This window comes from Musa acuminata, chromosome BXJ2-3, assembly GCF_036884655.1.
Source record: "Musa acuminata AAA Group cultivar baxijiao chromosome BXJ2-3, Cavendish_Baxijiao_AAA, whole genome shotgun sequence".
Classification (NCBI taxonomy): Eukaryota; Viridiplantae; Streptophyta; class Magnoliopsida; order Zingiberales; family Musaceae; genus Musa; species Musa acuminata.
This window is the reverse complement of record NC_088340.1, coordinates 39155670-39180749: the sequence shown is the minus strand read 5'-3', so window position 1 is coordinate 39180749 and position 25080 is coordinate 39155670. Positions and strand designations below refer to the sequence as shown.

Here is a 25080-nt window from a genome sequence, read left to right as displayed (position 1 = left end):
TCTGGACTCGGATGGGGCAATCCCTGTTGTTTGAATCAGATTTGCTTCCTTCGCCGAGAAGGTAGAATGCCCGAGAAAGCTCAACGCACTAAGATCTGCATGTCGAAGACGAATTTGTTTTAAATATAAAAGACAGAATTCAATGCACCAAACTCCCAGAATCTAGAGAAGATACGTACAGTTAACCTCTTTATTTACAGAGGGGGTTGTTTCCAAGAATACATAGGTGCAGTTAACCTCGGTAGTTTATCTCAAAGGAGTACAAAAGATCTTCCATTGAACATCCAGTCTCTGAGCAAGCAGATGTCGTTCCCAGGTCAGATGAACTCCATTTGGAATATGTATCAAGCAAATGCTTTGTGGTTGTCGTTCATTCCATATGTTGACCAATTTTAGGTCCGTTATATAGGCCTTGAAAACTAGAAGAATACAAAACTCACGACTCGAACAAACAGTTGACACAGCCAAAGTCGACACAAGTAGAGTTGGCTGTTCCAAGCTCTCAAAGATGAAAAGTTATACGAAACACATCGAGCCCCGGCTATCAAAGATTACAGCAACACACACACACACACACACAATATATAATAATAATAAAATGGAAAAAGGAAAGAACTGGAAAGAAAAACAAAAAAAATCCTCTATTTTATATTTCTAAAGCCCTTCGTGAAGACCAGGTAAGCCTGCTTTATCTAAGTTGTGGTCTAATATAAATGTCATTCTATATGCAGGTCTATCGGCAGCCGATTTGCAGATGGATCATTAACCTGAGAAGAAGACTGTTGAGTACCAACCAGCATTCCAGCCCTGACCAGCGCTAGTGGTGGTCTACTTCATATTCCCAGCTCATCAGCTGCTCCGAAGGCTTCATCTCATGCCATAACTTGGTTTTGTGCAATGGCATGCTTTCCTTCATTCAGCTCTCAGTCTAAGAATCTCTTTGGCAGTCCTCTTCCTGAAGTATGGCATGTTATCCTAAAAAAGAACAAAAGAAAAACGCTTGTCAAATCTCTTACAACCCCCAGTACCCATAAGCCAAGAGAATTTGCGAGCTTAATATAACTTGCCAGCTCCCGAGGTAGAGACGGGATCTGAGAATTGCTCTAAAAAGTAATACAAGCTTAAGAAATTAGCACCTGACTGAAGCAGAGGCTTAAGCCACGGCTATAGAAATCTGTATACTTGAGCATGAACATTCCGCAGTCCCACCTAATGAAAGAAGTAACCATTTGTCAAATATTTGTAAAGGAAACAACCCATCAAATTATTCTAGATATGAAATACAAGTGATCCAAACAATGGAAAGGAATATAGCAACTAACTGTTAGCAAGGAAACATGCATGCGGTTGGAACATCAACACAAAAAGAACTCTTAAGGTGAACACAAGGCACCAGCAGTTAACTCTACCATTATTTCAAAAGATCTTCCTTGTGAAGTGAACAATGTTGCGATGAGAGACAACAGAATAGAGATACAACGAGATGTAGGTTGTAATTGGGTGAGATCCTCCAATGATCCAAATCCAAGAAGATTCGGGTAGGGCTTAAGAGTTAGATGGCTCTATCAACACCCCTAGATGAACAGAAGAAAGGTGAAAGAGAAACAAAGTTCGATACATATACAAGAGGAAAGATGTCCAACAGCTGTGCCAACATGTCAGTACCTTGCTGATGCATACTGGCACTAGGCACAAGCATGTGCTCGGTGATTTGCCCATGAAACCAGATCACCAGAACAGTGGAACATGGAACTATGGCAGCTTAGTCCCAGCATGGATCTACACCATGGCATGAAATCCATACCTGCCAGAAATGCACAAAGCTTTGTTCCAAGGCAGAAGAACTTGTAACAAGAAAAGAGGCAATCTAATCTATTGCACGTGAAGTTCAATCACAGTAATGATCAAGAGAGGACAGGCAAAATAACAAAGTGATGGATAAATGTGTGTAGCCTTATTGCAACAATCAAGGAGAATTTTTATTCATAAAATGTGTTCAGTAAAACTTTCATAATGAATTAGATCTCTTTATAGAACTTCCTACAAGGAAAAGAACATGCAAAATAAAGCATGCATTTCAGCAGCAGAAAATATGCAAAGCACTTTTAAGATGAATAAAATCGATAAGCAAGAGAAGCTAAATACCCATTCTTTTGTAAAGGTAGGTCATCAACTGTTTCCAACTTCCATGATAGTGTGTCAACCTGATTTGCAGTCTTATCCTCTACTTCATCCATTAAGTATTTTGCCTGAAACAAAAGGACATTTTTACAACATATAAAAGGCCATAGTATATCCTGCCAAAATTTTTTACCAAATCATACTTGAAGAGTAAGGCAAAGAGCAACACCAGAAGTTCCACATACAATCTCTTACATGCACCATATTCCCACCAGTCAAGAAAACTCAACTATTTAGGAAGAAATAGAAAACTAAATTCAAAAATGTTCTGCCTCTCCACCTCTCTCCTCTTCAAGTCTGCCCCTAAAATTTTTTTTTTGGACATTTGTTTTAGTATTTTGGATAATTCCAGGATTTCCAGCTACCTTGTAAAAAGCAAAATAAGACTCATAAAGAAGTCCACTTCAAAGTTCTGCCTCTCCACCTATCTTCAAGTCTGCTCCTCAACCATTAATTGTGACAATCATCCAACTTGAATTAAACCATCCAATCACATCCCTTTGTTGGACAGCCAACCTGTCAGCATTCTAGTAAGTCTTTCTTTTATCTCTGTCTTCCATTCTTCCTTTGTACTAAAGCCTGAGATCAATGAGCATCTTCCTTTTTTTTTGTCTATTTAAAATCTATATTATGGACACTAATCTAAATTAAGATTGGTCAATTTTTCAAATCATGGAATCAAGCCATTTGGTCTGGTTGAGTGCATCATAGTCAAGATTGAGCTTGGCTTAGTGTTGGCTCACTATGCAATAGATCAAGAAAATCAATATAGATCTATAACAACATAATAGCCTTAATTTCTACAATTAAACCTGCTTTGTATACTTAACATGCTTAATTCCCATTTCTCAGTCCTACACCTTAAGCCCCATGCCTGCTTCTCCTGTGATTTATTTTCATTAACCCCTTAAAATTGCAATCCCTAAGCATCTAAGAACATTGCTTAATTTGAAAAAAAAAAAAAAAAGAAGGAAGATGCTCATTAATCTCAGGCTAGGCCTTTAAATTGAATACCCTCTAAATAGCCACAGTATATATCAATAAAAACAAATCTAAAAAATACTAAAATTTACATTCCAAAATAACTTGAAATTCCACTGGACCATTAACTAATCACAGTAAGACTTGAAAAATACCCTACAAAAAAAAAATGATCTATGTGACAAGTCAGATGATTGGAAATTTTCCAAAAAGTGGGTTCATGTTCCCATCTAAAAGACTATAACTAAATAAAGCTATAAGAGACAACAGTCAAAAGATCATCACAGTACCATAAAATTCCTCAAAACTCATAGACATATATTGCAAGATACCCATCTATTCAAAACATTGCCCTTCAAAAAATATGTATATTGCAACATACCAGTACTTTCAAAACTGCTGTGTCTATTCCACCAAGTGAATCAAGATACAGAAACTTCTTCTCCTTTACGTCAATAACAGCTAAACACCAGTGGACTTCTTTGTGTATAGGAACAAATATCTGGATTTAAGTTGCAAAAAGACGATAGGAAAATAACATGCTTAAGTAAATAAAATTGATAGAAATGAACAAGAAAATGAAAGGGCTATAATCACTTTACTTTGTCACACTCAATAAGGCTGTATCCTAGCTTCTTTTGTGTTGTCCACCTCCTTACAGCCTTGTAATCATAACCATTTCTTCCGCTTATCAACTGAACAATAAGACAGAAAAAGAAGGCAAAATCATAACCTAAATATATCATTAAGTTTAAACATAGATAACAGAAACAACAAGCAAGTAAAGTTTCGAATGCAATGGGTCAAAAATAGAAGTTCACAAAAGAAAATGCACAAAACTTGATGGATCAACAATTACAGATAACTACAGAACAGTGGATAAATAAATTTTGAGACTTGGCGCCAGAAAAATCCATAACAAATATATAATAGTTCCATATAACTGGTGTAATGCTAAGTGCTCCAGAAAGAAGAACACCTTGTCAGTCAGCAAATACCAGAAAGAAAATGGAGAAGTTAGTTTAACAAAAACATTGTTTACTTAACAACTTGAAAAAGACGCAGATATTAAATTAAAAAATTCCAACCACAAAATTTTTCACCCATGCATCAGACTGAGTTAAATCTCATAAATTATAAGCTAAACATGATAAAATGCATACAAAATGCATTATCTAAAGCAAGATTCGCCATTTCGGGTACCAGACCTATTTCGGTGATCTGTCGGATCAGTACACACCAGTCAATACCAATGTCCTGACACGGTATGCCAATGTGAACTGATGTTTCAGCGATGAAGAAAAAGAGAAAGAAGAGAAAGGAGCAGTGGAGGAATAGAGGATGAAGGAAGAAAGAAGAAGTAGTGGAGAAAGAAGAAGGAAGAAGAAGAAATAAGAGTAGGAGGAGAAACAGCAGCAGTGTACTTGGGCAACAGGGCAGTGACAGCATCAAAGCGACAGCGTTGAGGCAGCAGCAGGGGCAGCAGCATCAAGAAAAGGGCTCGTGTTCACGAGTCTTAATTTGGTTTCTTTTTCCTTTTTTTTAGCGCTGAGTTAGATAGGACCCCACCACTTTTTCTTATTATTATTTTTTTAACTAGACTACCTGAAACGGGTGTGGCACATGTATTGACCCACGCCCAGACCAGTACATACTGCTCATACCACCATTTCAGGCGGTATAGTAGTCCTTGATCTAAAGACAACAATATCTTTATGAATATGTAATGACTACCTTGAAAACCTGAAAACAAATTGCAATTCAATAAGAGTCTAAAGAGCAAAATAAACTTAATAGATCATAAGCAATTAGATCAGATTTCGATATGAACAAGGAAAATTTTACATAAGAGGAGTAACACTAGAAACACAAGTTAGCAGTGGATATTGATGAGAACTTAACTTTTACATGTGCAGTAAAATCAGATGTGATTACATGAAATCTAAATGAAGATGTCCAAAAGAAATAAAATTGGGGAAAACAAGTCCAAAGAGAAAATTGATATCCACATTTACGAAGTGCTAAACCCTGAACTCAAACATAAATAGAGAGAACGATGCTTCCTATATATAGGCCAAATGATGCATATCGTAAATTACAGGAAAAACAAAGTTAACCTTACAACTTATGAAACTAGCACATTTAGGTACACTATGCCACAACCCATTGCACAAGTCAAAAAGGCTTGCAACAAAATAATGAACCTAGATCGACAGCAATGATGAATACAACCATAAAAAGAACAAGTAAAGAAAACTCTTAAGAAAAGAAAATAAGTAACAGAAGCATTCTCAGCATAAAGTAATACAACACATCCACATTGAAGCAAATAAAAGAAAAGTCTTGAGAGAGTAATATATAGAGAATAGCTGTGAACCTTTTTATAAAAAAATGTGCTGAAGAAATGACATTTCAAAAACTTCTTGGGTTCTCTTTTCTCTCTCTCCTTCAACAATTCGAGGTACAAATTTATGACCTACATGAGAAGCAAAAGGCATGTCCATGAAAAAAAAAAAGTAGCATTCCTTAGAAGACTAGCTAGTAACAATGACTACAATATTCAATCAAAATTACAAGATCAATTTTAGTAAAAATTACTTCGTCATTTAACCAAGCATTGCAACTCAAACACTGCAAGACCTCTCTGGTTATATGAATGTTGGAAGCCTCATGTACGGCTAGGATTTCACGACTGCAGCAGCCAAAAGAACAACATTTAAAGTGAGGTAATATCTCTGCATAAATCTTAAAGCTTTGAAGGGGCAGATATATTCCATGGAAATATCTATCTATAACTTGTACCTATTTCTACCATTCAAAGAACGATAAACATCCTCCTCTTCTTCATCTGTGAGTGGGAGAAATACTTCATGCACATCCTACAATAATCGATGATGGTTAGGATCACAACAAAAGAATAGTTAATTACAATGTGCACATGATTATTTTCAAAATGAGTACATAAACCAACAGAGAAATTGAGTACCAATTTATTAGAACAAATTACATAAAAGAATTATCAACAGAAGACCTGGAAGAACAAATGATGAAATCTTAAGACTGTAATTGTCATGTAAAGAAAGAGAAAATGTTGTCCAAAAATTTTACAAGAGCATATTAAGAAAACTGATATTTCAGTAGCATACTCACAGATCTGATTGTTTACATTGGTTACATCCCAAAACGAATATTTTCTAAAAGCATAGTCCATTGGTACAGTCAATCCTTAATGACTTCTACAATCACTGTACAATACTATGTAAATAATTAGTGAGCAGCACAATTGTCCTTTTACTGATTTGAGCAGCTGAGTAGTTGGAAGTGAAATGTAACAAGAGATCCATATAGCCAATTCTGTGTAGTTGAAGTGAAGATTTCTTGTAATCACTTCATAGAGATTTTTTATTTTTTTTACCGAATGACGCTCTAACAGAGTTCAAGACTATCATGCCATTGGAATGAATTGTAGATTAAACATTGTTGTTTTCCAGCCATAATTAAGTAAGCTTTAAAATGTACAGTCTTCGTCTCATGTGCATTCATCTTATCTCACTTAAATGGAAGAGTAACATGGCATAGCAGTAGTCAGTGATTGAAAAAGGCGCTCGGGCGCTAGCCTAGGCGCTCGGGCGAGGCGAGGCGAGGCCCGAGCGCCTCGTTAATGTCCCAGGCGCCGCCTGGGCGCTCGCCCGAGCCCAAGTGCTGGGCGCTTCGGGCGAGCGCCTGGGTAAACCAAGTGACCGAACCAGGATTTTAGGTATGGTTCGATCCTGGTTCGGTTGTTAGTTGGTTCAATCGAACCAACTAAACCGATATAACCCTTACCCAACCCTAACCCGCTGTCGCTGCCGCTCCCGATCCCGATCTCGCTGCTCGTCGCTCCTGCTCCCGCTGCCGCTGCTCACCGATGTCGCTGCTCGTGCCTCCCGCAAGCCCTCCCGCTGCTCGCGCCTCCCGCGAGCCTTCCCGCTGCTCGCGACTCCCGCGAGCCCTCCCGCTACTCGCGCCTCCGTCTCCCTTTCCCTTTCCCGCTGCCGCTGCCGCCGCTCACCGCTGCTTCCTCGTTTCTCCTTCAGGCTCAGTATGCAGTATACTCTTAATATTAAGTTTATTTGAATTTTGAAATGATTAATTTGTAATACTATTAATAGATTAATAATATATTATTTTAATTTTAATATTATTACTTTTTATTTATTTGAAATTATTGTTAGGTTTCAACATAAATGACTTTGATGTAAAATTTTATTGTTTTGAATTTTGAAACTTTTTGTTAATGTGACATTGTGATTTTGTATCTTAGATTTTCTTAATTTAATAGCATATTTTTATTTAAAATTTTAAATAATTATATTTATTAATTATATTATATATTTTTATATTTTAGCGTCTCGTTTCGCTCGGGCGAGCGCCTAGCGCCTCGGGCGTTTTTGGACCTTGGCGCCTAGCGCTTTTTAAATCACTGGCAGTAGTGTGGTTTCAACTTGAGTCTAACTGATTTAAATCAGTCATGGTCTAATTTTTTTTTCTGATTTATGTTATTTTGCAGTATTTTCACCATTGTTTTATGAGCTATTCCAGAAGACAACTAAGACCATTTTTTAATATTATTATCTAGATAAAAGATGAACTACTCAGTCATGTTCTAGCTCAAAATCCAAATCTGAGTAGGAAAGAGTAGGTTAAGAATTTGAGAATTTGAGTAGGAAAGAGTAGGACAAGAGCTACCAGCAACTATACTCTCAGTTGAGAATTTGAATAGCCAGCTGGCCTTGGTAATCACTGATTCTACCCTTTCAGCATCTCTTCACCTCTATCCATTCCTCCACCATCTAATCTTACCGCCTTCTTCACCATTCAGCATGACAGTAACATTCCTATGCTCTTTTAATCAGAGTTATTTGGCAATTCTCATTGCTCATCAACTTTAGTCAATCTCCAGATCCCCGCCAAAGAAGCCAACAGAATTTAATACAATATATAGAAAGAAAAGATCGGATGGAGATATCAGTTGACAAAATTACTAGCGCAATGAAGATGGAACAGATGCTAAGCTGATAAGCAATTTAATAAACACTTTATGTCATGGTATCTGCAGTTACAATAATAAATGTCTAAAATTACGATAGCTACATAACTCAAAAAAATAATATATATACATAAAGGTATGGAATTTGACATGAGATCTGACAAATAGATGGAAATAGTGATTACTCGCCAAGGGTGGTTGCATCAGCACTCAACATTCCCATTAAGTTAGCGATTCTGTTTCTACTACATGATAAGTTCTTTGACTATCTTTTATCTCCTATGAGAATTTTCGGTTCACATAAGTTTCCATGATATCATAATGCCAAAAGAAAACTGAAAAAAAAATTCCATTTACCTAATTTTTTTAATGCTAATTGCAATCCACCTAAATGCAATGACAGAGTTCACAACCAAATTAATAGGCTAACTTATACAAAAGCAGAGAAAATATAGAAAAGATACCTCCTTGAATTTCTTCTCTTGCTCCTGGCGAACCAAACGGAAAGAGAATATTTTCTTCTCAGCCAACTCCACTTGAAGCTCCAAGTCCCTCAACTTTGAATCATGTTTTCTAGCAGATTCCACGTGCAATTCCTTGTACAAAGGACCCCTTTTGACTGAAGCTTTCTCCTCCCACGATGGAGTCCATTCTGACACGAGCTTACCTGCATCGTCAACCTTCGTATTCGCCACATGCAAGTTGAGTGTCTCCTCGAGCTTCTGGTTCACAATTTTCCGATCCGACAAACCAAATGGCGAGGAAGGAAACACTAACTTGACAGACCCCAGGTCCGAGACAACCGAGTTGCCCTCTTGCACGCTTTTAACTAACTTCTTGTACTGATCTAATCCTAACAGTTCGTCGGCCCCATCATTATCCTCAGAACCCTGGCTCCCAGGGGGACGGACCAACGCGTCCTCCCTCTTCCCCGTCCGCCACGGAGTGAAGGTTGCAGCTTTCTTTCCCTTGAGAAACCGCGCCACGAGATTTTCCATCTCGGAGCCCCCTTCTCGCTTCAGATACGATTCCGAAAGCCGTGATCTGCTCGGCTCAACGGACCCGAGGCCGAAAGCCCTGAGGATGCGCTGGGGGGCATGGACGGGGCGAGGCAGAGGGGCGGCGGGAGGAAACCGGCGAAGGGCAGCGGCGGGAGTCGCCGCCACCGGCGCCGGGGGCGTGAGAGGGCGGAAGTCGGCCGGAGGAGACGGAATCTTGGCTTTCTTGGAGGGTGGGGATGGTCCGGCGGCGACATCGAAGACGGGGTGCGAGGAGAAGGGGAGGCGGAGGTCGACGGCGAGGCGGCGCTTGCGGTTCTTTGTTAGGGCGCCCATGGCGACGCGATCGTGGACGGAGAAGGAAACCGTCGAGGCGTCGGTTCCATGGACGGGCCTAGGTTTCCATTGGAGAGAGAGAGAGAGAGAGAGAGGAGAGACGGAGCAGAACCCTAGGAAGCTTTTCTGGACGTGGGGAAAGTCTCGGGGGGAGGAGAAACTCCTTGAGAGAAAGAGAAAATACTTATTTCTACTCGGTTTTATGTCCCCGCCCAAAGCACTGAGTGAGACAATTGGTTAGGTGGGGCTGGGGCCCAATGTCTGCAGCCAATCCGTGCCCGAGTACAGTTACCCTCCAACTTGTCCCGAACACGCCATGTTTCCAATCCGGAAGCTGACATTTACTCGAAATTGCGACTGTTATGCTGTTTATCACGACCGTCGGAATCTTAGAAATTATGCACGTGATGCTATAGGACGGTAAACGTTGTACTAACTTCCGTTTGTATGAAAATTTGTATTGACAATCCTTTTTACTACAACCCCTTGTTATTGATAATTTTTTAAATTTAAAAAATAATATATTTATTATTTATAATCTTGGTATTTTTTTTTTTCCTACCTATGACCCCTTCATCATTGTTTTTATCATCGATCCACTTATTGTTTGCTTATTATTATTGACATTACTCGTTGCTACCAACATCGTTTGATCAGATTGCCCCTCGTATTGTCTGATCATGTCGCTATGAAGAGAAAGAAGAAAAAAAAAAAGAGAAAAATAAATATTGATATTAATTTACAAATGGATGGTAATCTAAATATAAATATAAAATTAAGATGGGATTGTAAATAGTAAAAATATAACTCTAAATAGTAATCTTCTTTTACTATTTATAATCTAATACTAAGTACCTTTATAATCCTTTATAAATAAATATAAATATCTTAATATATTTTTTTTTAAGTGACTAGCAACATTGACAACATCATATAGATGAAAATACCCTCGTCATCGTCTTCCTCATGAGTGACGAGTGACATTAATCGTGTTAGACATGTCATGGCGTTATAACGTTGAATGGACTAAATACGTTACTCTTCTTTTAATCATGAGCGACATCTGATAATGGAGTGGCGATCAGTGAATTGCAAGGATAGACATGTGTTTGATGCCTCAATATTTCGTAATTGATATCTCATCAATCGACACTACATTGTTACATGGCATATACCTCGGTGTCACATGAGCGACATCTCAAAGTTACATGGTTGGTATATCATTGTCATGCAATCGACATCTTAGCGTAATGTTGAGTGGGCTAGACGCTATTATATTCTATATTTGACATATAATAACTACAGCTAAGTCCTAAAGAGGCACACAACCTTTCATATAATAAGTATTTATTATGAAAATAACGACTCTAAATCAACATTCGATTTGGACAATCAAAAACCGACTTAACAAAGACTAAGCAGATAGAATACAAATTAGAAATCTAAATGGATCTATAATTAGAATCCGTGACTACGAAGAGAAATTAAAGTACTAAAAATTTGAATTTAGCTTCCGCCTTTTCACAACCTCTCTCGTGATTGGAGGCATCCAAGGGGTCATCGCTGGGCCCAATCAGAAGTCAGGTATACGAACGGGTGAGTCTTCGTGCGCCAAAGATGATATAGCCAAGACTACGACTGTGGTTTGATACACTCGACAGGGCCACGTGGACGCATCCCCACGTGTCCGGCTGCCAACGCTGATGTGTCATGTCCTTTTGCCCCCCGTCACATCTCCTTTCTCCATTGCAATCATTTGTCTGCAGAAAGCGACTCTTTTCACGTCGCCATTAATCTCCATAACTAATCTACTCTTTACAGAAGAAGAACAAGCACTTCTTTCACGTGCGTGGAGAACTCTACATTGTTCTTATACGACTCCATGGAATCTTTACCAGCATGATGTGGTTGACTAGTTTTATAGAAGAAACAATGAAAAGTATGCTAAATGTGTGGAGAATATTATAGTCCTGCTGATGAGATATCTCCCCTATCATAATGAGCCTGTCTGCCATGGAATCTTCGGCAGTACACTATCTCTTGAATCACGAAGAATGCCATAAAAAGATGCATAGCAATGAAATGAGTGTATGCATGACAATGACAACGAGCATTTGTGTGTGTGTGTGTGGGGGGGGGATGTCTTGTTGTTGCAAGAAATAATTTGCATTACTCTTCTCTTTCTTCTCTCATCAACATGCTACTACTCTAATCGAAAAGATGAGCTGTGTGATCCCAATCTTTCTTGCACCGTTAAGTCATTCCAATAGAAAAGCTTTGGACATCAACATCAAATGACTGAGATGAGAAGGAATCAGGTTGTTCTAATCTACATATGATGATAAACTAGAAACAGCAGTTAATGTGTTCCATGTGTCAATATAAACACAGCACAAAGATGAGTGCAAAGAGATAAGCACATCTCACAACAATCGCTCTCTTGGAGTCTATCCCCTTGTGTGCCTCCTTCAACCGCACGTCTTCACCGCGAGGACGTCATGGCCCCCGTCTGCAGTGGATGACATCCTCTGAGGTCCATTGTACCCAGAGAGGAGGAGGGAAGGAGAAACGTCCTCTCATGTTCGTGGCATCTTCTTAGATAATTATAGGAGCCCATATGATACACATGGTGAGAGAGACAATTCGTGCACCTAAGTGTCTCTGGTCTATCATCCATATAAAGGAAGACTAGGAAAGCATCATGATCCAACTCACCAAATGGAGCACAAAGTCCACCCTGAGCCCCTCCTCCCTTCTGCTTCCCCTTCTTCTTCTTCTTCTTCTTCTTCTTCTTCTTCCAGTGCGTCCTTTTCGACGACCGCAAGAAGAGAAGTCTACACCTTATGGATGAAGTCGCTGGTGCTCAGCGGGAATGGATGCACCGTCTATGACTCCACCGGCAGACTGGCTTACCGGGTAGACAACTACGACTGCAAGTGCAGTGACGAGGTCTACCTCATGGATCATGGCGGCCGGACCCTGTGCAAGATACTTAGAAGGGTAAGAACAGCTCAAACCTTACTGATAGATTATATAAGGAAGAGAGTGCGCGAGATCTCACTGGTTTAGTGTTATCTGCAGAAGCTTAGAGTGTTTGGAAGATGGGAAGGCTACAGGTGCCATGACTCAGCGAGAGAAGAGAAGCGGCCTTGGTTCAGAGTGAAGAAGGGCGATGGAATTCTAAGGAGAAGCAAGTCCAGGGAGATTGAAGTAATGGTTGGGTGCAGCAAGGGGAAAGAGATCTGCTACAGTACTGAAGGGTTAGGCAACAAGTTGGCCTTCAAGATAAAGGATTTGGCTGGAAGGACTGTGGCAGAGGTAACCCATTCTATAGCTCGAACTACCTACATATATGTATATATACATCCATTAAGACACACAGGCAAAGACTAACAAGCTCGGTTGGACTCTGCAGGTGGGAAGGAAGCGAACCGAAGGAGGAGTGGTGTTGGGAGAGGATGTGTTGATGTTGGTGGTGGAACCCAACGTAGATCGGCTGCTCATCATGGGGCTTATGGTCGTCTGCGGACTCATCAAGCAGAACATGTAGAACACTCTTTTGTTTCTCTCTTCGTTTCTCCTCTTTTTTGCCTTCATCCTTTTCTTCTTTAGAGAGAGAAGGATGAGGGTTAACTAAGGAGAAGAGAACAATACTTTTGCTCCATTTTGTATACTGTTGATTCTATGGTGAACTGCAAACTATTCTTTCATTTGTTTGGAAGCATGGGTTTCATAGATGAGAACTAATTTAACGAGGCCATGACTGGTACTCTGCAAGCTCATGAAGTCTTAGACAACATAAGACCTTTTCTGTGCTAATCACAGATTAGGTCATGTTTGGCTGAGCAGTCTTCTCGGAGACGAAGAGGTGATGCGTGGGGTAGGCCTTCATCACCGTTTCCACGAAATTTAAAGCATCATGGACGGTCAAAATAAGAAGTCAACGACTCATCGCGGCGGGGAAGACGACCGTTTGCGTTCTTCCCGCAACCAACTCCTTCGAAGAAGGCCAACCGATTGTAACATGCCGCGTTCTGCGTCAATAACGAGTCGCCCTCGTTCCGCTGACGCCAGCCCTCGGGTTTTCCATGGTCGTCTCACCGATATGGAGGCCTTCGACCGCCCTCCGGTGCTCCTCCTCCTCCTGTTCTCTTCTCTCGCCCACGCGCTCTCGGATGCTGAAGCCGCCTCCGTAGCCCCGCCAGCTCCTGGCCTCGCCCATGAACGGCGACCTCCCCGATGTCGACGTCCCCATCAGCAACCCCCGCCTCCGCCGCGCCTACATCGCCCTCCAGGCTTGGCGGCGCGCCATGTACTCCGACCCCTCCAACTTCACCGGCAACTTGGTGGGCCCCGACGTGTGCGGCTACAACGGCGTCTTCTGCTCCCATGCGCTCGATGATCCCGCCGTTAGCGTCGTCGCGGGCGTCGACTTGAACGGCGCCGACATCGCGGGGCACCTCCCCGTCGAGCTCGGCCTCCTCACTGACGCCGCGCTCTTCCACATCAACTCCAACCGGTTCTGCGGGATCATTCCCAAGAACTTCTCCCGGCTGGTGCACCTGCACGAGCTGGATGTCAGCAACAACCGCTTCGTCGGACCTTTTCCGATGGTGGTGGTCGGTCTCCCTTCGTTGAGGTACGTCGACCTCCGGTTCAACGACTTCGAGGGCGCCCTCCCGCCGGAGCTCTTCGACAAGGAGCTCGACGCCATCTTCGTGAACGACAACCGCTTCAGCTCGCACATCCCCGTCAACTTCGGCAACTCCACGGCCTCCGTCGTGATTTTGGCCAACAACAAGCTCGGCGGATGCATTCCCAACAGCACCGCGAGAATGGGAGCCACGCTCAACGAGCTTGTTCTCTCGAACAACGGGCTCGTCAGTTGCGTGCCGTCGTCGAGGTCGAACGTCTTGTTTGAAGGGGGCGGCAATTGCCTCGAGAAGAGGCCCGGGCAAAGGCCCGCAAAGACATGCTTACCGGTGGTGAGCCGCCCGGTGGATTGTAGCCGAGAGAAATGTGGGTCTTCTCCGAGTTATTCGCAACCGACAAACCATACACCTAAGACGGTGACACCAGCACCGTCACCGGTTCCGAGACCGGTGGACTCATCACCACCACCCCCACCACCTCACCATTCGGAGTCGCCGGTGTCACGAGTGCACTCGCCGCCGCCTCAGAATTCAAAGTTGACACCCCCACCACCTCAACATTCAGAGTCACCGGTGACTCGAGTGCATTCACCACCACCATCAAAACTAGTACGCCCTCCACCACAGCCGATCCACTCTTCGCCTCCTCTCGTTCACTCACCACCTCCACCAATGGCCCATCCTCCTGCATCAAATAACACTCCACCTACACTAGTAGTATCACCAACAACGAATTACTCACCACCTCCACCGATAGCATCACATCCACCATCACCAGTATACCCATCCCCACCGCCAGTACATTCTCCACCACCACCAGCTTCATCTTCTCCTCCAGCAGTTGTCCATTCTCCACCTCCTCCACTCAGCTCACCACCACCGGCATCTTCACCTCCATCATCAGTGCATTCTCCTACGACACCACTTGCCTCAACCCCGCCTCCAATCTTCTCTCCTCCTTCGGTTGTCCATTCTCCACCTCCTCCACTCAGCTCACCACCATCGCCACCGGCATCTTCTCCTCCGCCACCACTTGCCTCACCCCCGCCTTCATTCTTCGCTCCTCCACTGCCAACTTCATCTCCTACTCCTCCTCCTCCTCCTGTTGTCCATTCTCCACCTCCTCCACTCAGCTCACCACCATCGCCACCAGCATCTTCTCCTCCGCCACCACTTGCCTCAACCTCGCTCCCATTCTTCTCTCCTCCTCCTCCTCCTCCGGTTGTCCATTCTTCACCTCCTCCACTCAGCTCACCACCATCGCCACCGGCATCTTCTCCTCCGCCACCACTTGCCTCACCCCCGCCTCCAATCTTCTCTCCTCTACCGCCAACTTCATCTCCTCCTCCAGTTGTCCATTCGCCACCACCTCCAGCTCGCTCATCACCGCCACCGGCATCCTCACCTCCACGTCCGGTGCATTCCCCTCCTCCACTTATACACTCACCGCTACCGCCAGTGGCCTCGCCCCCGCCTCCAATCTTCCATCCTCCACCGCCAACTTCATCTCCTACTCCTCCAGTTGTGCGTTCTCTACCTCCAGTCCGTTCGCCGCCCCCTCCAGCCCACTCATCACATCAACCTCCTCTACCGGCGCATTCTCCTCCGTCACCTATACACTCACCCCCACCTCCGATCTCCTCCCCTCCATCACCAACCCCATCTCCTCCTCCCATTGTCCATTCTCCACTTTCTCCACTGAGCTCGCCACCACCACCTCCACCGCCAACTTCATCACCGCCTGCTTCAGTCTCCCCTCCACCATCCCCTGACTTCGACATCCTCCCACCAGTCGGTGGATTGAGTTACGCGTCACCACCTCCGCCCATCTCCAAGGGCTACTAGGCCTAGATAGTTCTTGATCACTTCCAAGAACTCCCCACAATTAGCATCCGTAAACTCGTTGGGGACGAAGCCAGATATCTCATAGTTTGCCGTGCTGTGCCCTGTTATTATGAATGGGCACGCAGGAGAGATGTAATCTCATCTTCTCACAGCACAAGAATCTCCATTTCCTTTTTCTTCTTTTTATGTTCATGTATCTTGATAAAATACATGTAAATTGAGAATTTTTCACTAATTTGTATGATCTATTAGAACACATAAAGTTCCAAGACAAACAATACTCAGAGGAGTGACTTCTAAGTTTAGTCTCCTATCCGAAGTGAAAAAGGAGATATGAGATGATCGATACAAAGGGCAAAATTAATTGAAAAAATGATTAAGAGTTAAACAATTAGTATCGACTCATAAGATCAGATGTAGTGGATAAGACTCAAGAGAAATGTTCTGATGGTTCATTTGGATCTGCCCAAAATCTAAGATTATGACAGGTGCCTTGGAGAGACATACCAGCCAATGTCCAGATCTAACAAGATTAGGTGTCACCCACTGCCACTGTGTGGCATTTCAAAGCAGATCAACTGTATCAGATTCAGAACCTTAAGAAAACCACATGAGCTGGATCCAATGCACAGATGATAATTTGAGATCTCTTGCCTCTGTTTCAAGAGCCAAAACAGTGACAACTGAAGCTGCTTGGTAAGGTTTTTACTCCCAGAGTGTAACTCTCATGTTCAGAGATTTCAGAAACAAAAACAAAGGCTTAATTCTTCCAGAAAATGTCAGATAAGATATAAAACTATGACAGGAAATCATGGTGGGAAGGCCAATTTGCTGTGTGGTGAGTGATACTATTGGCAGTTGATAAGATGAGTGCACATGAATCATGTGTTCCTGATCCTATGTTTGTGCCAGTTAATTCTATACACCTTGACAAATGTCATCTTTTCACCCAACTGACTATTTCTGTATTCCACAGCCTCAAGTTAATGAAAATTAAACCCCCTCACAGAACTACATAGAGACACCAGAAAGTTCTAAAGTCATATGAACACAGAGGGAACATCAATGATGCTGGTCTGAGTGTATGTTCTTTAACTCAGAGCTATCATGGCAAGTGGATATTATCTAATAGCAGAATTCAAGTAATTAGGTTTGGAACTGACGAAGCAAATGGTGCTAATTGTGACAGGATATATAGGAACATTGAACCCTCACCAGAGTATCCAGCCGGTTGTAGCTGGTCTTCTTGTGCACACAACAGCTTTAGGGCATAAGAAGAATAGGAAGCACTGTCCAGAAAGTTCATAGCTGCACCAATAAGTTATTCTTTTTCTTTTAAATTAGGAAGGCATCTTCTTTTCTTTCAAAAAGACTTGGTCAAGAAAGTTGCCAACTGGCCATTGGAGAGAACCCCTCGGGAGCCTCCTCGTTCAAATTCACAGTAGAATTGGCATCAAGACAACAATGGAAGAAGACATGGGAAATTTAGGTGGCCAAATAAATTTTGAATTGCACCCACTTGAAGCCTGGAGAACAATCTTAGATACTCATACCTAAGGCTGGCTTCCAACTTCCAGTTCAATTCCTGGGTCAATGGTTGCAGTAAGGCTATGTAGAACATCATCTATCTTCACCTTGTACAAAATCCAAAAAGGAAAAAGACACTGTAGAGGACAGATTACAACCAAAGCACTATGTTTGGCATTTTATCAGTCTTTAACTATGCTTGACAAATTATAAAGTATTAGGTTCTTATCCAAATATCTCAAACTTTGTTCAAACACAAACAAAAAAGATGAAAACGACAAAAGTTACTGTGTGTGATAAATGCTCACACAAAATAGCTTTCCATTAGTGAGGAGTTGATAATGCCTGTCAAAATTGCATATCATAGATTGGTACATGTATTTAAGATGGCCAACTTCACCAATTTACTCAAACTTCCAAGCAAGAGGTAAATCTTTGGATTTTGGGTCCTTTTCCTCCACCTAAATGCCATCACAAACTTCAGGGGCCAAGTGGTGGATATCTCAAGACCTAGCCTGGAGTAAAGTATCAAAATCTAGAGAAGGTAAGATTTGCTCATCACTTTTTTGGAATTCTAAGGTGGAGGAAGAATGTACTCCACTGAAAGTCCCATCTCTCTCTCTCTCTCTCTCTCTCTCTCTCTCTCTATCTCTCTAAAACATATGCCTTCTTTCTCAGATATCATGTGCCCTGGCTTGCTTTCCAATTAAATTTTCTCCCACTCTATCTAAAGCAGTTAGACAAAAAGTACTTCCACAATAACTTATGCAACTGTCATTTAAATGCTCTGTCCCTGTGCTTCTTTCTTTTGTTCTTAGCTGCCTTGGTTTCTACTGGCTAAAGAGAACCCTTGTTGAGACTTTCTAGTCTGCTAGTCTCTCATTCTCCTCTCCTCCATCTAAATAACACCAAGAAAAGAGGGGAACAGCCAATTACCTAAAATCCATAGCATCATCTCAGTTCCAATAATTGAATTCCATTACCCTCTAAACAAGCATTTACTCCCAACCACCAAACTCACTGTGTTTCCAATGACAAAGGCTCCTCATCATCATTACCGGCATAGAACTAAACAGATAAGCTTTTGTCAGAAAATAGACTAGCTTTAATCAATTGTTCCTCTTTTTTCTCTTGCAGATAAAGAGAAAACTTAGCAAAAACCCTACGAATGAGCAAGGCAGAATGCCTCAATTATAGAAAAAGTATCAAATTTGTTTTCCTCATAGACATGATCATGCAGCAGCAAGAAGTGCATAAACCATTAACTATCAAATCTTCAATAAAACAACCACATCTAAGTCTGAATCATCCTTTTATCCAGAAAAAAAAAAGACTTTTTTTTTTTTGTAATAAGGAGTGCATTAGAAGGAGAGGAAGTCTTTTTACACGAATCACATACGAGTCTTGTTTACAACACCAATATAACAACAGCAGTATCATCAATAACAATAACAATTATTTAAGACTCAGAACAGAACCACCAAGACAACATACCAAATTCGTCACTTTTCCTTCCTAAAAATGGGTATTTCCTCGGATTGGAGCCGAGATCTGCATGATCCCCCTCTTTAACCTCGGCACTGGGTGATGGCGGAGCAGCTGCGAGAGTAGGGGTTGGCCTGGGCGCCGGGGCGGCAGTTGTAGTAAGAGGCGCCGCGTCGGGAGCAGGGCACGGTGTCGCGCTTGAGCGCGCCGTAGCTGATGTAGCTGGAGGTAGCCAGGAAGCGGCGGCTCACCTCGGATCCCAGGTCAAACTCCTCGCCCGCGAGGCACTCCGCGATGCTGCCGCGGCAGCCGGAGAGGGACGGGATCCAGCCCAGTGGAAGGTCCCCTCCAGCTCCTCCGTCCGCCGCGGCGGCGGCGGGGGTGAGGCCAGCTGCCGCGACGAGGAGGAGGAGGGCGGCCAAAAGGACCAACCTTTGCATCAGCTTCGCCATTCTTCCGCCACCGAGAGAAATAAAAAAAACCTCTTGACAGTCTCCCTCCCGCAAAAGCTTCCTCAATATTAATAGCGACTCTCTCTCTCTCTCTCTCTCTCTCTCTCTTTCTCTCCGTCCTAACAAACTTAGAGAGTGGGCAATGGATTAGAGGAAGGAGACGGTGGTGGGGGATTAAAAGGACAGTGGTTAGGTGGTGACAACATAAATAAATATGGATATCATATTTCTCATGATTGAATGCTTCGATTAACTATCTATTTTGATCATAAAAATAAAAATAAAAAGTTGGAAATAGCCATCAAAATTGACTTATATTTTTATTGAGTAACTATGATTGTGAGAAGACAATAGAAAGAGAAATAAATAAAAAGAGGACACTACCGCTGTTTTCCACCACCTATTATTCTCTTACTGTTCCGTCCAAGAAATTGCCACCTCAACGCGGTGGCTTTAACGAGCACCTTTGAAAGTTCAAAAGAAGACTTATTGAGAGGGAAAGAATCCAATTTGCAGGGGTCCACATACACCTAATATTGCCTCGAGAGTATAAATGTACGCTTCAAATACTCATAAACGGATGAAATAGTATAGCAGAAAATAGTACACTTCAAATACATCACTCTTAGAGTTTGGTAAATTCAACGACGACTTTTCGAAAAAAAATTAATTTTAAATTTTTTTTCTAAGCATCTCTTATTTTAGAAATGATTTGCTTTTGTGTATCATCCCTCTCTGTCACACTTTGTCATACCTCTATCTTGTCGATCGACTATTTTTATCTTACGCTTGGTAGCCTAGTTTACTATGATTGATCATAGCTCTTGTTAGCTACCCCCCTCCCCTTATTGCCTGTGCCTCCATGTACTCGCGGACAATGTCGATTGTCCCCTCTCCTCCCCAATTACTTATACCTATACTTCTACGTGAGGCGCAGGCGGAGACTAGTTAAGAAATAAAAAATTAAGTTAGATCTCAAAGATTATTCTAATCGGATGACAACCAAATGGTGATTACATTCTTCATGATGGCTAGGAATCCTCCCATAGTCATCATGATCTCGACTCCTTTGGTCATAATAGACTCTACGATTGATACATACACGTTCGACTAAAAAATGAGATCAAAATCTTAGATCATTATAAATGAGATCAAAGTTCGTTCCGACCACCAACATTACATCATTATAAACTATTAGAACCTCGACACGATTCGTCCAATCGATTCATATCGTTAACACCAGTAATCAACATCACAATAAAATAATCACGTCAATAACGCGGAATGAACAGTTCATCGCAAAGCATACACTTAAAAATAAGGGTCGGCTGCTTTTGCGCGTCCCCAAATCCCTTTCGATCCAATCATCATCACCAGCTGTCCAAATTCTTCTCTCCCTTTCTCTCTCTGTGGAAAACTTCATGATTTCTTTCTTCCAAACACAACCAACTCTCTCTCTCTCTCTCTCTCTCTCTGGAAGACTTCATGATTTCTTTCTTCCAAACACAACCAAGTAAAAAAGAAGGTTCTTGACTCCATCTCTGCTATCAAGCGAGGAATATGAGCTGCTATTTTCTGAAAAAAATGCACTGCAACTTTGAATGATACATTAGACATTGGAATTGGTCGTCAAAACAATCCACCTAACGCAATCATTCACATGTGATGATGACATTTGACATAATCAGGTAGAATGTTTCATCAGTTTGAACCTTCCAAACCTAATCTAATCAGTCAGCGTTGATAGAAAGGGACCGTTCTGCACCCTTAAGCCCCAGAAAAATTGAAGAAGAAAATTACGAGGTAAATTTTCCGAAAAAACACCACAGATTTATGGACTTTCCCATGTCAAATTTCATGTTTTCAGAATGCCTACAGATTGTCTCTTTTGCATTATTGAATAAAAAAAATATCCTTGTGACAACCATTAATATTGGATTTTTCATCGAGATACACTTAGTCTAGATCGACTCATCAACCAAACCAACATAAACTAATCTAAACAAAAATTGGCTATAGTATTTTTTTATTTATTTATTTAGAAAAAAACGATGAAAACGGTTGAATCTCGTATTTTGATGATAAAACCACTTGATATGTGTTTATATTTTAATCTGCGTTTTGAGTGACGCAGGATGCTTCGATCAGGATGAAACAATTAAAGCAGGAAAAATAATGCTGGAGGAATATGTCAGAAGATTGGATGTCGGGCCGATGGATCGGTCGACGTATCGACAGAAGGCTTCAGGTCGTGGACTTGGGCATCGGGCCAAGAAGAGCGGGTATTGCGCCAAGGATATCGGAGTTGCAGAGTCAACTGGCCGATTGGGCAATAAGCCGCAGGAGAGGACGATGCGCCGAAGAATCGGACGAAGCGTCGAGGGACCAATGACATGCCGGACAACTTAGTTAATTGCTTAGGATTAATTGTCTCGATCGAAATTTTGTTTTAAGTGTGCAGGATTAACTACGATGAAAGTAAGACATGCAGCAAGAGTTGAGCCGGAGTCAAAGACTATGATCACGTCGCAAGTCCAGGAGTTTGCCGGAAGTCCGTTGGAGCATCGTCGGAGGTTCGTCGGATGTTCGCCGGAAGAAGCGATTGACGCACCGGAGCAAGCTGTAGTAAATGTCTTATGAATTGTCGTAGTTAGCATGTAGATTAAGTTAGGAATGGGAGGTGATCCCATTAACTTAATCTAGGGATAATTGGGCCCTTGACAGATCCAAATTGGGTCGAATGGATCAACCCATTCGGACTATAATTCCTACTAGACGGTGACACCGCCCAAGAAAGGGTCTCCTAGGAAAGCTGGGCGGTGCAATCGCCCCAGGCAAGCGGTGGCACCGCTTGGGCTCAGTCTCCGAGCGAGACTGGGCGGTGCAACCGCCCTTGTCAAGCGGTGGCACCGCCCAGAGGCTCAGTCTCCGAGCTCTGCCAAGCGGTGCAACCGCCCCTGACAAGCGATGGCACCGCCCAGAGGCTCAGTCTCCGAGCTCTGCCAGGCAGTGCAACCGCCCCAGTCAGGCGGTGCAACCGCCAGACCCCGAAATTCCGGGAGATGACAGTTTTGAGCTCGGAATTCAAACTGGTTTGGAGCCTATAAATACCCCTCCCATCCCTGGGTAAAATATACAAGCACAAAGAGATTAAAAGAGAAAAAACGTTGTTGCAATCTCTAGAATTTCCCTCCTCTAGCTTAAGTATTAGAATTCTGTTTAAAAGAGGAGAGTAAGTGCTTGTAAGGGTTCTCCTAAACCCAGTAAAAGGAGAAGAGGGGTGTAAGAAGGAGATTGATCTTCGCCTAGTAAAGGAAGATCGTTAGCGGATGCCGGTGGCCTCGACGGAAGAGGAATCAGAGGAGTGGATGTAGGTCACGATTGACCGAACCACTATAAACTCTCATCTTCTCTGGTTTGCATTTACTTTGATCATCTTATCTTTACTACAAACCTTTTTAGTAGCTTACTGCATTCTGCTCATTTGCAAACCTCATCACCATATCGATGTTTTAAGGTGTAAAATTATGTTGGATGATGTTTTAAACTCTTAATCATTGATGGGTGAGATCAATGTTTAAAGCATAAAAATATATCGAATGTGATTTTGAACTCTCAATCTCTACCAAGTGGATCCGATACACCACTATCAAACCAATGTCTTAAGTGTAAAAATATATCGGATGATGTTTCAAACCCTTAACCATTGATAAGTGAGTCTAATAAACCATCCCAAGACTAATATTTTAGGTATTAAATATGTTAAATGATGTTTCCATCCCTCAATTTTTAATAAGTGAGTTTGGTACGCCACCATCAAGCTAATATTTTATGTATAAAATTATCATATGAAGTTTTGAGTCCTAAACCTTTGGTAAATGGGTTTAGTACATAACCATCTTCAGTAACTTAACTTGGTATTCCAATATTTTAAGTATTTTTTGTTATTGAATCAAAAATATCATAACTATTTTTAAAAACACCATTATCGAGCTTCAATCACTTCAAATCCTACCAATATTATCAATCATCTTATTAAATTTTGAGGTATCATAGAAAAATTTGTATGATATTTTGGAGGATCTGGTGAAAATTAAAAAGGTTTCAACCCATTTCAAACAATTGATTGACAACAAATCTTCATTTTTTTTTCCAATAAACCTAAAATTTAGATCTTTCTTTATTGAAAATCCTTCTAATATCTGTAGTAAGCAATTGTGAAAAAATGATAATGAAAAACCAATAAGAAACCCAACATCAATGGTGGCTATCAAAGAAGACATTTTGGTTGGCACAAGGCATAAGAGACACTATGCAGCCATTTTGCAAAAAAGGGCTTCATCTAGGAAAACCAAAAAATATGAGCTTTTTCAAGGAAATAAGCTGGAATAAAGAAATTAAAATATGCATGTTAACCAAAGATTAGAGATTTATAGTATTTTCAAAGGAAAGTTCAAAATGCAAGATGTCAAGTAAATGCATAAAAGGCAGAATAAACAAATCAATATGCACTGTAGAAAAATATCAAGAACTATGAATGGAGTAAACACTGATTTAATTCTGAAAGAGGATAAAACCCATAAATTCCAGGACCTTCAAATGTTCCAAAGCAAAATATCAAGGGGCAGCTATCACCTGATATGGAATTCTACCCATTCGGTTTGATCATAGCTCGGCTACTCGGAGTCTGAACAAGTCAAATCAACATTGGCCAGTGAAGATTTCTTCTACTTGTTTCTTCTTCTCTCTGGGTAGGTCTACAAGAAGAAAACAGCATCACAGTGTTAAAATATTATATGTAACTACTGAAACAAGAAAGTCAAATAAATTAAGCGAGAAGAAGGCAAGCAAAAGATGCATTACTTTTAGGTATGTAAGACATAAAGTAATGCAAGAATGAGTCAGTCTGACTTGATACATCTAAGCAGATGGCTGGCAACTTTATCCAGCCAAGCTATCATTGTAAGCTTTGCATTTCTAATGGGATCTCGTCAAGTCTATGCACTTGAGAGTTACTGTAGTTCATAAATAATGAATTCCAAACAAACAGTGATCTTCCACTTAACCAGACATCAATGAGAATAGTACATAGATGCAAGTAAGAGGGCTTTTTAGCAATGCTCAAGCATTTGCCTGCATTAGGACACTATTGACTCACATGGAACCAAAAAAGGTCCTTCAGCAGTTGCACTGGCTATGAACTTTCATGCTTATTTTGACAATAAATTTAAATCAGCATCTTGAAGGTTTTATGTGAAGGAACTGCAGTTGAGTGGAGATATCACCAGATCCAGCATTTTTTTCTCCCTTCTTTTCGCAAAATATATGAAAGTTAGGTCATCCTAAATCCAACTGTCACTGTTTTACACTAGCATTACTGATCAGATCAGACCTTTTATACTTCAAATGTATGAGTTCTAGACATACAGAGACAGAAACCAGCACAGATCATCAAAGATGTGCCTGCACAGAAGAACTGCTAACAAGAATATGCTATTCCTGTATGATCTAGTAATATGTCAGAAAAATAGATTCAGATTGAGAACAATGACAAAGGAGTAGGCTTCTAGGTTTTGTCTCTCCATATCATCTAT

The 25080-nt window shown here is 41.6% G+C and overlaps 3 protein-coding genes and 1 pseudogene across 4 annotated transcripts; 2 read left to right on the top strand and 2 right to left on the bottom strand.

The window, feature by feature from the left end:
* Positions 1–344: 344 nt before the first annotated feature.
* LOC103978965 (ubiquitin-like-specific protease ESD4) lies at positions 345–9680 on the bottom strand. 2 transcript variants are annotated; one of them, XM_009394937.3, is made up of 9 exons: positions 8656–9680; positions 5965–6041; positions 5761–5854; positions 5540–5638; positions 3765–3857; positions 3545–3664; positions 2146–2249; positions 1137–1209; positions 345–975 (listed from the first exon to the last, which is right to left on the bottom strand). In XM_009394937.3, exons 1-9 carry the CDS (start codon positions 9523–9525, stop codon positions 913–915), a joined length of 1593 nt encoding a protein of 530 aa, XP_009393212.2. In that variant the 5' UTR covers positions 9526–9680; the 3' UTR covers positions 345–912. The 2 variants fall into 2 exon arrangements, 1 of the variants encoding a protein (XP_009393212.2); XR_010485435.1 differs by lacking the exon at positions 345–975 and adding an exon at positions 1410–1804.
* Positions 9681–12218: 2538 nt separating this feature from the next.
* On the top strand, positions 12219–13235 carry LOC135608151 (protein LURP-one-related 11-like). Its single transcript, XM_065100701.1, has 3 exons — positions 12219–12525; positions 12607–12843; positions 12941–13235. The coding sequence occupies exons 1-3, from the start codon at positions 12244–12246 to the stop codon at positions 13073–13075; spliced, it is 654 nt and encodes a 217-aa protein (XP_064956773.1). The 5' UTR covers positions 12219–12243; the 3' UTR covers positions 13076–13235.
* Positions 13236–13445: 210 nt separating this feature from the next.
* LOC103979552 (pollen-specific leucine-rich repeat extensin-like protein 3) lies at positions 13446–16451 on the top strand (annotated as a pseudogene).
* Positions 16452–18910: 2459 nt separating this feature from the next.
* On the bottom strand, positions 18911–19616 carry LOC135608152 (rapid alkalinization factor-like). Its single transcript, XM_065100703.1, has one exon. The coding sequence runs from the start codon at positions 19484–19486 to the stop codon at positions 19118–19120; it is 369 nt and encodes a 122-aa protein (XP_064956775.1). The 5' UTR covers positions 19487–19616; the 3' UTR covers positions 18911–19117.
* Between the last annotated feature and the right edge of the window lie 5464 nt (positions 19617–25080).

Coding starts and splice junctions, on each gene's coding strand:
- LOC103978965 (XM_009394937.3), bottom strand. CDS start 9,525: ATGGGCGCCCTAACAAAGAACCGCAAGCGCCGCCTCGCCGTCGACCTC. Junction 1,210..2,145: donor CTACCTTTACAAAAGAATGG/GTATTTAGCTTC, acceptor TTCTTTCATTAG/GTGGGACTGCGGAATGTTCA. Junction 976..1,136: donor TAAGCCTCTGCTTCAGTCAG/GTGCTAATTTCT, acceptor GTTCTTTTTTAG/GATAACATGCCATACTTCAG.
- LOC135608151 (XM_065100701.1), top strand. CDS start 12,244: ATGGAGCACAAAGTCCACCCTGAGCCCCTCCTCCCTTCTGCTTCCCCT. Junction 12,526..12,606: donor TGTGCAAGATACTTAGAAGG/GTAAGAACAGCT, acceptor TGTTATCTGCAG/AAGCTTAGAGTGTTTGGAAG. Junction 12,844..12,940: donor CTGGAAGGACTGTGGCAGAG/GTAACCCATTCT, acceptor TGGACTCTGCAG/GTGGGAAGGAAGCGAACCGA.
- LOC135608152 (XM_065100703.1), bottom strand. CDS start 19,486: ATGGCGAAGCTGATGCAAAGGTTGGTCCTTTTGGCCGCCCTCCTCCTC.